This window comes from Macrobrachium rosenbergii, chromosome 26 (genome assembly GCF_040412425.1).
Source record: "Macrobrachium rosenbergii isolate ZJJX-2024 chromosome 26, ASM4041242v1, whole genome shotgun sequence".
Lineage (NCBI taxonomy): Eukaryota > Metazoa > Arthropoda > Malacostraca > Decapoda > Palaemonidae > Macrobrachium > Macrobrachium rosenbergii.
The window spans coordinates 27,063,153-27,075,482 of record NC_089766.1 but is presented as its reverse complement, the minus strand read 5'-3'; the positions used below and the strand labels follow the sequence as shown (position 1 = coordinate 27,075,482).

At 40.0% G+C, this 12,330-nt stretch overlaps 1 protein-coding gene across 3 annotated transcripts in view; it reads left to right on the top strand.

Annotated features, from left to right (window-relative positions):
- The window catches only part of beta'COP (coatomer subunit beta'), a 195,063-nt gene that overhangs the window by 104,487 nt on the left and 78,246 nt on the right, over window positions 1–12,330 (top strand). For all 3 annotated transcript variants that reach the window (XM_067128419.1, XM_067128418.1, XM_067128417.1), the window contains exon 14: window positions 10,039–10,195. In XM_067128419.1, the coding sequence (XP_066984520.1) occupies window positions 10,039–10,195 (157 nt within the window). The remainder of the gene's footprint in view (window positions 1–10,038; window positions 10,196–12,330) is intronic.

Below are 12,330 nucleotides of genomic sequence, written 5' to 3'. Positions count from 1 at the left end.
CTATACTGTGCCTACCACTTAGAATATTTTTAAACAAGTTATGTAAAATACCTAAGTATTAGAAAAGAGGGAGCCCTGTGGAAATATTTATTGCTATCATAATGTAGATGGGTGCATGTCTGTGTTCTTGGTAACACTGCAAAAACTTGTAAAAAGTTCAGTATTATCATAAGAACGTATAAGTACAGTAAGCCCCCTCTCTCTCTCTCTCTCTCTCTCTCTCTCTCTCTCTCTCTCTCTCTCTCTCTCTCTCTCTCTCTCTCTCTCTCTCTCTCTCTCTCTCTCTCTCTCTCTCTCACACACACACACACACACACACACACACACACACACACACACACACACACACACACACACACACTGTAAGCAACAAGTTTAACACAGGTTCAGTCTTTTATATTAAATTTTAAAGTTATTAAATTTCCCATATCCTATAGTGAAAGGTAATCAGAAGATAAATTGGCAATGTTATAGCTTAAGAGAGTTCATGGTTAATTATTTTTCCCAGTTAATGTTTACTTAATTGGTTTATACATTATTCATAATAATGCATAAGGGGAGCGGCAACTGCTGAATTTGGAGGAATTATTGAATTTTAGTTATCAACAGTTTTCAGCTGTTTTATGTCAAAATAAACATATTCTTGAGTGTTAATGCTAAAAAATTTTTTAAATTGGTTTATTAACAATTTTGTTCATCACTTATATGGCACTGTGAACTACAAATAGTAAAAAATCTTGTAAAAAACTTCTGTATGACTTACTCTGGATAGGATCAAGTGAGTTATACACTGTTTTGGACTGTTTTTTTATGTAAGTAAAGATATCCTGAAGCTATATGCTAAAAAAAAATTTTTAGATTGGTTCATGGACAATTTTGTTCATTACTTGTCTGGCGCTGTTAACAACAAATTGTAAAAAATGTGTTGTGCGAGTGTCCAAAGTATGACAAGCAGCAAATGTCAACTTTTGGAAATAATGAAGGAAATTTTGTCAGAATCTTGCATTTTCAGTCATTCCTATTTAAATGTTCATGAGAAGCTGTAATATAGTTGATAAGATATAAATGTAAATGATGCAAATACGAAAACCCTTAGGTCATTTTATGAATTTTAAGTTTTCAAATGTTATTTATTCTGGATTTTATTTGGGTTTTTCATTTTTTAAAATTTTATTTTTTATATAAATGGAAACACGAGTAAATGTGTTTGTAGTATGCATGTGTTCCACCGTGGAAGATTGTGCCTTTGTGCAATTTTAAATTTAATTTTCATTTATTCATCATCACACCGAATGAACTATTTGGTCCCAGAACTTGGCATCTGGCCTAGACTGGGTATTTTATTCAAATCCTTTGGGCCACCCCTATGAGAGCTGACAGTCAGCTCAGTGGTCTGGTTAAACTACTTTAATAATAATAATGTAAAAACAAAGTCTGTATGACTAATCTGGATAGGATCAAGCGAGTTATACAGTGAACCCCCCATATTTGCGGGGGATGCGTACCACCACCCCCCCTGCGAATAGCTAAAGTCCGCAAATATTTAAAACCCCTCTAAAAACACTTAGAACTGCCCATTTTGATAGTTTAAACACAAAGAAAAACCCTGTAAAAATGCTTATCTGAGATTTTAATAGTTTTATCACAAAAAGTGCATTTATTCATGAAAATTATATGAAAATACAGTAATTAGTGAATATTTCTCAGTGAAAAATACGGTGAATGGGCGAATTTTCTGCGAATAATGGCTAGATATGTTCCACAGAGAAACCCGGGAATGCGTGAGTCTACGAATCATGAGAATGCGAATACGGGGGGTTTACTGTACACTGTTTTGGATTGTTTTGTGTGTAAATAAACATATCTTGAAGCATTAGAGCTATAAAATTTAAATGCAGCTGAAATTCTTCCTAAAGCATTCAAGAGCCCTTTACACAGTAAAACCATAGATCAGTGTGGGCTGCTGGGCCCCCCTAGAAGCACCGAGGTTGTAAGGTGCAGCCCTCCTGCTGCCAAGTGAAAACTGTCCCTATTTACTCAACCATAATGAACTTTTTACCAGGTAAAAATAAATGATCATAGTGTGGAATTTTTCAGGAACTCGGGTTATGGTGACGATAGGAACACAGCCAGTCACTCGATAAATGAAACTTGCATTGCTCTCAGAAAGAGAAAGGAGTATTTCGCTCCGCATATTAGCTCCATACCCAGCCCCATCGAGTCTATTTAAACTTCATGGGCCAATATCTCAAAAGTTATTTTTGCACAATCAAATATTTATAGAAAATGCAATATATGCTCTATTTTATTGAAACTGCGGCAATCTAGTGATGTTGCTTTGGCAATTGAATGGTCACATTCAAATATTTCCAAACATAAACAGAAAATGAATACAAGTGATCTCTAACTGAATATGTTATTATGTCATTCGGGCTTGCATAATAACTTGGCCACACGATTTAGAAAATTTAGGAAACTTTTTATACCAAAGCATTTAGACACCTTAAAGCTATTAAAAAAATAATTTATATTGACCAAATATTGAGGCTGCTACAGCAAAATTAGTAAATATAACGTTATGACTATGTGATGTCATAACGCAGGACATATAAACTCATATAAAAAAAACAACCTTCAATATTTATATATCAAGTTTCAGCCCTTAAATTAAAGTAATTTTTTATGATTTCCTTAACCCCCAAATAACTAGACTCCCCTTTAAATGTTATTGTGAGAATAGAGTAGAACGATGGAACAACTTGAAAAACATAATGGCAACTATAGAGTCTGATAATTAATGTGGATTCTTTTGTGGGCCTTGCTCTCTAAAATAGCATCTTTTTGTATTTTGATCCAATAATTAGCATAATGTTGCAGGAAACCAGAGCTGGGGTTTTGTTTATTTGCATTTGGAAGTCTGTTAAGTTCTTTATTGCAACATTTTATGTAAGTAACTTAACAGGTAACTACATAGCTATTAGTTTCATTTATCTGCAGCTTAAATTTGAAAAATCGTTGTAGCGTTCCAATGTTCTGGTGTAGGTAACTTGCCCCCGCCCACTTTTGGGGAAGGATAGGTACAACACTACTAAAGACCCCAATTCGTCTCTGCCGGTTGACAGTTTAACGTGGTTATTGATGTCAGCTTTCATTTGATTAAGTATAGTTCATCGAATGGTTTTTATTGATTTTGGTGAAGTATTCTTTGCTTTGGTAGCAATTGCTCTAACTGTATTAGCTTATTTAGCCTGGACTTTTGAATAGTATTAGGGTGTCTAGTTCTGATAGCAGTAGGCTTTGCAGCAGGGGCTGTAACACCAGATATCCTTCAATCAAATGACTCCCATACCATTTGTTTTCGATGTAGAGGACAAATTTGCTCTTCTTGTGACGATTGCAAAGCAAAGAGTGGGATCAGGGGAAATGGAAAACTTTGACTAGTTATTTAGATAAACTTGAGAAGAACAGACAAAGGAGAGTGGCTGCTAATGCAGAAGCTAAAATTTCATTTAGTCAGGGTTCTCCTGTTTTGTATGCCCTTTCAACTTCTGTAACTGCCTTTTCCCCTGTCACCAGCCCTCCGACTTTACCTGTAACTCCTTCCGAACCCAATGCCATCACGTCTGGAAGCCAGAATAAACCAGAAATTCAGTCTCTTAGTTAACACTGTAGCTCAAATAGGGGCTTCATTGAGGGGCCTTATGGATAAGTTTAGTGCCAGTGATCACAGTGCAAGCGTTTTGTATGTGGAGGAGGTGGCTACTCGTCCCACCAATGCTCCTAGGCGAAGGTCCCTGTCAGACTCCCCTAAACCTAGGAGGAGGCAAACCAGTGTTTGCCCATGGGTAGTCGCCCCCTCAACTGAGCCTGTTGTACGAGATTCCCAGGACTCAGCAGACAGCCGCTGGAAAGGTGTCCATATTGGAGTTCATGCCCTTTCATTGAGTGATTCGGATTCGGGATCCGACGAATCCAAGTGTAATGTGAGTAAGAAGCGCAGTTGGTGCTTTAAGAGTGCATCTAGGCCACTGAAAAGGCCAGTATCCACGGATGAGTCCGATTTTCCGATCCCATGCAAGCAGACCAGAGATCAGGAACAGAGTCTAAAACCGTCATGTAGTTTTTGGGAAGATCTAACTAATGTGTTGTCCACATTGTCAGTGTCAGAATGTCAGTGTTTGATGCCCAAGTGGGTTTCCAAGAAATCCACAGATTGTGCATCAGTATCTGTTGTCCAGGGCAATCCCAGGGATCCGTGTCCGCAGTGTATTCTGAGCGGTCAGAAGGATCCAAGCATGCAGTGGGATCCAAGGGATCCTGTTTAGTGGGATCTGGGGATCCAAGCATTTAGTGGGATCTGGGGGATCCAGGTATATAGTGAGATCTGAGGGATCCAGCATCCTAGTGGGATCTGAGGGATCCAGTCATCAAGAGGGGTCTGTGGGATCCAGGTATTTAGTGGGATCTAAGGGATCCAAGCACACAGTGGGATCTAGAGGATCCAAAGTGCCTGTGGGATTGGATAAGTTCGTAGTACATGTGCGTTCGTCAGTGTGCGCTTACTCCACTGCTGAGCTGGCACCACACTTCACTCCTCATTCGTTTCAGGATCCTTCTCTGGAACCGATTCAGCAACGCTTAGACAGCAGACCAGATATGATACATAAACTTACAGTGCCTCTTGAGCCTGCAGATCTGGCACTTTCACCCATTTCATTTGAAGAAGAGGACTTCGAACAGGATGAGCCTTCTTCAGTCTACGCTTCCCTTCTGAAATATTCCTTGTTTTGCATCCCAGATTTCTTTTCACCAGCGACCCTGTCTTCGCTGAGTTTGGCTTTTATGATGAGACAGCCTATGGAAGCTTCTAGGCTGCCTGAGATGGTACTGTCTTCGTCTCTGAAGAATGCTCTGTCAGGCATTGAGAGTTGGCTGACAGACAAGAGGGATCTGGGTAAGGCAGTATTTTGCGTCCCTCCATGTTTATCTAAGAGGAGGTATGTGTCTCATGTTACTGGGGAAGCTCCTTCTTTGGGAGCTTCTGCCTCCTCCCAAGGGGACTTCTCCAGTTTAATTGACTTGTCATGGAGGTCTGCATTCTCCTCATCCAAAATTTTATTCTCGACATCAGAACTTGACCATTTGACGAAGGACATCTTCAAGGTCTTCAAGATCTTTAGCTTTTTAGATTGGACTGTCGGCGCCTTAGTGAAAAGATAGAGGACTGTGCCACCCTCCAAGACAACTTTGCTACAGACTGGCTGGGCATTCTCTCATGCGCTGATAAGGCGCTCAGGAATGAGTCCCAGGAATTGTTGGCCTAATTTGCGGTGGGAGTACTTAAGAAGCGAGAACAGTGGTGTTCATTCACTTCAAGAGGGGTCACTCTTTCCCAGAGATCCACGCTTCTATTTGCTCCTTTGGATCAACATAGTCTCTTTCCCTGTGCCACAGTAAAGGGTATCACAATGGAGTTGCAAAAGAAGTCTACTCAAGACTTACTGGCTCAGTCCACCAAATGTCCAAAGGAGCCAGGATGTTCTTCATCTTCTACTACTTTTGCGCCCAGAACGGTTTCACCTCTACAAGAGCAGGCATTTCAAGGTGGTAGAGGCAAGTTCCGGCCCCGTATTCGAGGTCAGTTTGACCAATCAAGAAGTCAGCAGTCAAGCCTTCCTCTCGCAAGTGAGGATACTATCCTCCATGCACTAGTGGGAGCCATACTTCTACATTTTTGGAGCAAGTGGGAGGACAGAAATGTAGAAGCTAGGGTTTTAGAAGTGATCAGAGAAGGATATTCCATCCTGTTCAGGGAGAAGCCTCCCTTAATGTCCTCTCCCATCAACTTAGCAGCCTACTCTTTAGGCTGGGAGAGGTATTTGGCCCTGTCACAGGAAGTCTTGTCTCTGCTCACCAAGAGGGCCATAGAGTTAGTAGTTGAAGATGTCAACACGCCGGGGTTTTACAACCGCCTGTTTATTGTCCCAAAGTCATCGGGAGGTTGGAGACCTGTCCTGGACGTCAGCGCCCTGAATTTCTATGTTCAAACTACAAAATTCAAAATGGAGACCACCCATTCAGTCCTGTCCTCTATCCGTTAGGGGGATTAGATGGCTGCTGTAGATACGCAGGATGCATATTTCCACGTTCCAGTTCATCCGGAAGCCAGGAAGTGTCTGCGGTTTGTGTTCCAGGACAAGGTCTTCCAATTACGAGCGCTTTGCCTTGGCCACTCCACAGCCCCTCAAGTTTTCACTATGTCCTTGCCCCATTAGCAAAGTGGCTACATCTCATGGGGATCAACATTTGTCTCTATCTAGACAACTGGCTCCTACACTCCCCCTCGGAATCAAGTTACACGGAGGACCTTAAAAAGACTTTTCTGTTAGCTCAAGAGTTGGGCCTGTTGACAAATGTAGACAAATCCCAATTAGTCCTGAGTCAGTCAATTCTATATTTGGGAATGAAGATCAACTCCTGCACTTTTTGGGCTTTTCCATCCGACAAGAGTATCCAATCATCCATTCGGACAGTTCAGAACTTCCTCTCTCTCCCGTCATGCTTGGCCAACGAGTGGATGAGTTTGCTGGGAACGCTCTCATCCATTGAAAAGTTTGTTCCTTTAGGGAGACTATGCATGAGGGTGGTACAGTTTTTTCTAAAGGCCAGTTGGCCGAGGGAGACCCTTCCAGACTCGTTTGTTTTCCCGATCACTGCCAAGATCAAGGAGGACCTTCGGTGATGGCTCTTGACGGGAAGATTTGCAGAAGGTTAATCTCTACGCCCTCTGAGCCCTAACCTCACATTATATTCAGATGCATCAGATCTGGGTTGGGGGGATCTGTTAGAAGACAAGGAAGTTTTAGGAACATGGTCACAATCCAAGATAGGACTTCATATCAACGTGAAGGAGCTGAAGGCAATACATTTAGCCCTTCAGCACTTTGCAACAGCAACTTTCAGCTCCACAGTCATAGTCCACTTGGACAGTATGACAGTTCTGGCTTACATAATGAATCAGGGAGGGACCCACTCCTTTTCACTGTATCAAGCATCCAGAGGTCTTTCTTATCTGGGCACAAAAAAACCAAACAAAGATTGTCACCTGCTTTATACAGGGCAAGGTAAATGTCATAGCGGACGAATTAAGTCATTGCAAACAGGTCCTACCCACAGAATGGACACTGAATCCGCAGGTGTGCACCGACCTGTGGAAACGGTGGGGGAAGCTGTCGCTAGATCTGTTTGCAACATTGAGGAACCACCAACTTCCCTTGTATTGTTCACCAGCCCCCGGACCCTCTCGCGTGGGCAACGGATGCAATGCTCCAGGACTGGTTGAACCCGGATGACTACAGAGCGATGCTCAATTCCACATTCAGACATAGAGGTCTGGATCTGTCAGCTGGTAAAGACATCGGTGATCTAATCAAATCGCTGGACACTTCAAAACAGGAGAGGTCAGATTCCGTGTCTTGGAATTTAGATGTTGTTTTAAAGTGGTGTTCAGGTCCTCCTTTAGTCTCTTCCATCCACATCCCTCAGGGATCTTACAAGGAAGACCCTATTTTTAGTAGCTTTTGGTACTGCTAAGAGGACTAGTGAGCTGCAGACCTTGAGCAAGATGGTAGGATTCGCACAAGGAGACGCGATCTGCTGCTTTACTATGGGCTTCTTAGTGAAGAATGAAACACCGACTAATCCCTGGCTCCGTTCATTCACAATCAAAAGTTTACCGGACATTCTCGGTCCTACGGACCAAGAGAGAGCTCTTTGTCCAGTAAGAGCGTTAAAGTATTACCTGGAGGTGACTAAGAGAATCAGAGGCACGTCTCCTAACCTCTGGTGTTCAGTTAAGGACCTGACCTGTCCTTATCCAAGAAAGCAGTGGCGTTCTTCTTGAGAGACATAATCTCCGAGCCTCACAGTAAGACTCAAGAGGAAGACTTGCCAATTTGCAAAGTTAAAGCCCACAAAATTAGGGCAGTAGTGACTTCGCTTGCCTTCAAGTGGAATTTATCCCTCTGTAATTCTGCAATCCACCTCCTGGAGGTGCAAGTCAGTGTTTGGGGATTTTTATCTAAGTGATATTGAAACTGTATATGAGAACTGCAGTACCCTTGGTCCATTATCTGTGGCTGGCATGGTGTAGGGGGAAGAAGGATAGGAGGTATTTCTTACATTCCTCTATCCATTCGCCTTGATTTTAGGTTGTCGAGTTTCGGTAAGTTGGGGGTTACTGAGTATCTGGAGCACCCATTGTTTGTTGTCTTGTTATGAATGGGTTATGGGTAATTGGTTTTTATATGGTGTATGTGTAACTTGTTTTTTATGGTCTTGGTTATGGCACTGCACACAGGGCAAGGGCTTTTGTTTTTATTGTATGGTTTGGCAACCATCGGAGTACTCCTCAGCTGCAAAGCCCCACTGATGTAGAGGTGCCCCTGGCTTCACTGCCGCGCCACTATAGTCGAGATGAGCTGCGCCAGAGGCAGTAATCTCCTGCTGTAGCACTCTCGCCAGGTGGGTTACAACAAACATTTTATCAATGTCAACTACTTGCTGTTTCAAAATTCATCTCCATCTATGAGCGTTTTTTAAGTAGTATGTGCCCATGCATCCCACTTCCTGTCAATGTGGGATTCAGCTATGTAAATTAGTTACTTGGTTAGTTACTTATATAAAAATGACATATTTATGATAAAATAAAGTTTTATATACACTTACCAAGTAACTACATGATCAGATCCCCCTCTTCCCCTCGCATGGACATAGGGCATGAACGAGTTGGGCTCTTTAGTAGTGTTGTGCCTATCCTTCCCCGAAAGTGGGCAGGGCGAGTTACGTACACCAGAATATTGGAATGCTACTGCAAATTTTCACATTTTAGCTGCCAATAAATGAAACTGATATCTGAGCAGTTACTTAGTAAGTATATATAAAACTTTATTTTAACATAGAAATGTCTTTTTATTGCATTCACATGGACATGAAACTTGCGTATTCTTTCTAGCAAAAACCAGTGAAAAATTATCGTAGTTCCTTATCACTACATTTTTACCCCTAGGGAAAAAGAAAAAAGTGTTGAAAATGCACTTATTTATGAGTAATTTCTTAAGTGTTTTGATGTTAAAACCTCATCTGTGTTTTATCAGCACTGAGTATGAGTTATTCATTGTGACATATTTGCCTTGTGTATATAATTTGGAATTGCATTTTTTAGTTGATCATCCCTTGTTTGATCCACGACCATGAATATTTGATTAGAACCCACTTGGCCCAGTTCCTATGTTCAGAGGATACAGGTCAGAGCAAACAGGTTATATATACTGTGGATGTCCAGACATTAGCCTAAACAGACTGCTAAGCTTTGGAAATAGATTCTGGATGTTTTGTTGGAATCCTTGTTTAAATTTTTAAAGTGCCATAGACTTTGAGAAGTCTTCAGGCCAGTCAAGTGTGAGTAAAGTATATTGATTTAGTGGCATGGTAAATTGTCATAATAATATAATAATAATAATAATAATAATAATAATAGTAATAATAATAATAAATTATTATTATTATTATTATTATTAAATTGTAGTGGCAATAATAGTGAATTGTAAAGCATTTCTTATTATTAATAAATTGTAATGGCAATGATAATGAATTGTAAAGCATTTCTTAAATTCATAAATGAGTCACAAGTTTCCACAGTGATCACTGGGCTTTTCATCCTTTGATTAAGTTGGATGGAGTGCAGTATGTGTACAGTATTTGTTTTTATGCATATCAGTGGTTCTGTATTATAGAAAGCATTTAAGCATTGATATATACTTTGGCTCCACCTTTTTAGGATTGTGGTTTATATACAAACATGACAGCCAGATGTAATTTGGATTTGATTGGCAAGTTATTGCAATGTGCATAAAGATGATCAGAATCTAAGTAGAATTTGTATATAGTATACCTTGAAAGGGATTTTGTTATCTTCTTACTTATATCCTTTTAAAATGTTTGATGTTGGCTTGTTACTCATGGGGTTAACTATTTCAGGAAATGCCACACTGATCAAAGAAGTTGGCAGTGAAGCAGAAAACCAAGGCAGAAATAATGTTGCTTTCCTTTCATACTTCTTGACTGGTAACTTGAAGGGATGCTTGGAGCTCCTCATCAAAACTAATCGTGTACCAGAGGCTGCGTTCTTTGCAAGGTAGGTTTGCATGTATCATTACTAGTAATCTGTAGTGAAACTGGCTGTGGTAAGTCAAATTTTTCTTTTTCTTTGCTCACATTTTTTCTGTTCTAGTAATCTGTAGTGAAGCTGGCTGTGGTAAGTCAAATTTTTCATTTTTTGCTCACAGCTTTTCTTGACACTAAACCTTCAGATCCTCAACCTGTTGCCATCATTGGTGGCTGCAGAAGATGGCAGCTGAGAGGCAATGTCCTGATGCTTTGATGATGCTAGACATTGTGGCCCTGGGAAGCCTTGTACTTAAGCTGCTGATGTAACAAGTGTAGTTAGTATTGTATTTTTATAAGTAACAATTTCATTTTTCTTTTATTCTATCAAAATAAACTTTATGAAAACACAAAAATTATGACAGTGGAAAATTCTGCTCTCTTGAAACTTTGATGAAAGGTTTAGCTGGAAGGTCATGCCTCTCCCCCCATAAAAAACTAAAGTACATTGCATGGCTGAATGAGGGAAAACTTTACTACAAAACCTTTCCCTCAGTGCTAAGTCTGATCTTGTAAGGACTGACAACCCCTAAGGCACTGAGGGTCCGTTGTATACTGTAATCAGGTGGGTCTCCCAAGGCAGCTGCTTTTTTAAAGGTAGCATTATTGCCCCCATCCCCCTTGTAAGCTCCCCAGGACAGGGGGAAGCTTTCCTGGATTAATTTTACATTTTTCATATGATTAAGAATATTCAACCTTCAACCTCTGGTTTGCCCTTGATTCTCTCTTTGGATTCATTCATACAAGTATAAAAAGAAAGAATAAGATATAACAAAACCTTTTTAGTGACAAAAAAAAAAAAAATAAATAAATTCAAGCAGGGTCCAACCTTGACCCACTTTTATGCTGTTAGTAAACAAGAATTGGGCAAAGATCTTAATGCTTAAAAATTAACATCAAATACCACCACTAAGACTGGCAAATTTTAACAACTGAAGTTTTTTAAGACTAATTAAAAAACCATGGTTTGTTAAAGCAACCACCAAAAATCAATCTGAGAATTATCTCGTAGTACAATCTGTGTAAGTAACTCAAAAGTTAAGGTAATGAAACAACAATGATTAGTGTACTGTACAGTACTTGGAACAATCACATTACCCAATGATGATAAGCTATTTAAAAATTTTATTAGACTGAAAAAAGATAATGTATTGTGAAAGACTGAAACCAGTAATATTCCAAGCAAGAAAAATAATCAGACCTCAAAAGTAGCAAAAATAAAAATTGAAGGACAGGGTCTTTCATTAAAAAATTAAATTTTAGGTCAAATTAGATAGGCAAGACCTTATGTACCTAAACCCATACATGCAAAAATTTCAGTTAACAAGGACACAGCATCCTATTCTGTCCAGCATATTGAGGAACCCACTCACATTTCTGGTAGTAGATTAGACCTCATATTCACAGATGTTCCAGCTATTGTGAAGTCCAAGTTCTGTGAATATATAGGCACTTCTGATCATTATGCCATTGAGACGGACATATTATGTCAATCAGTATATTCCTAATGCCCCCATTGGAAAAACAGTCTGGCTGAAATCCGGTATAAGCCAATTGAGATCGCATTATTAAAGCTTGTCAGGCACTTAACATTTCAGTTGCTATATGAGATCCTGATCCCAAGAAGTTATTAAATGAAATGCTGATGGCTATTTTAATAAGATATACCCCCAGAAAGGTCATCAAATTTAGGACAAATGACCAGCCATGGTTTGATGATACATGTAGACAAGCCTACCGTGACAAACAGACCAAATTCAGTGCAAGGAGACAAAATTGTTCAAGTGAAAATTATACCATTTTTGTTGAGTTTGGCTGTGCTGCGAATAGAACTTACCATACAGCCAAGAGAAATTCCTTGACGAAGAAACTTAAAGGAATGACTGAGCCTCATCTGTGGTGGACCAAATTGACATCATCTGTCTTTGGGCCAGGCTCATGTTCCATTCCACCACTGCTAACAGATGATGGTAGATTTGTTACTGGCCCTAGGGAAAAGGCTGAATTGTTTTATCGAGCTTTTAAAGCTAAGCAATCAGCTGAGGATGTCCCCTCTCCCTGATACTTGTCATCCTGAACCTCATCTTACAAAATTTGCATTTTGCT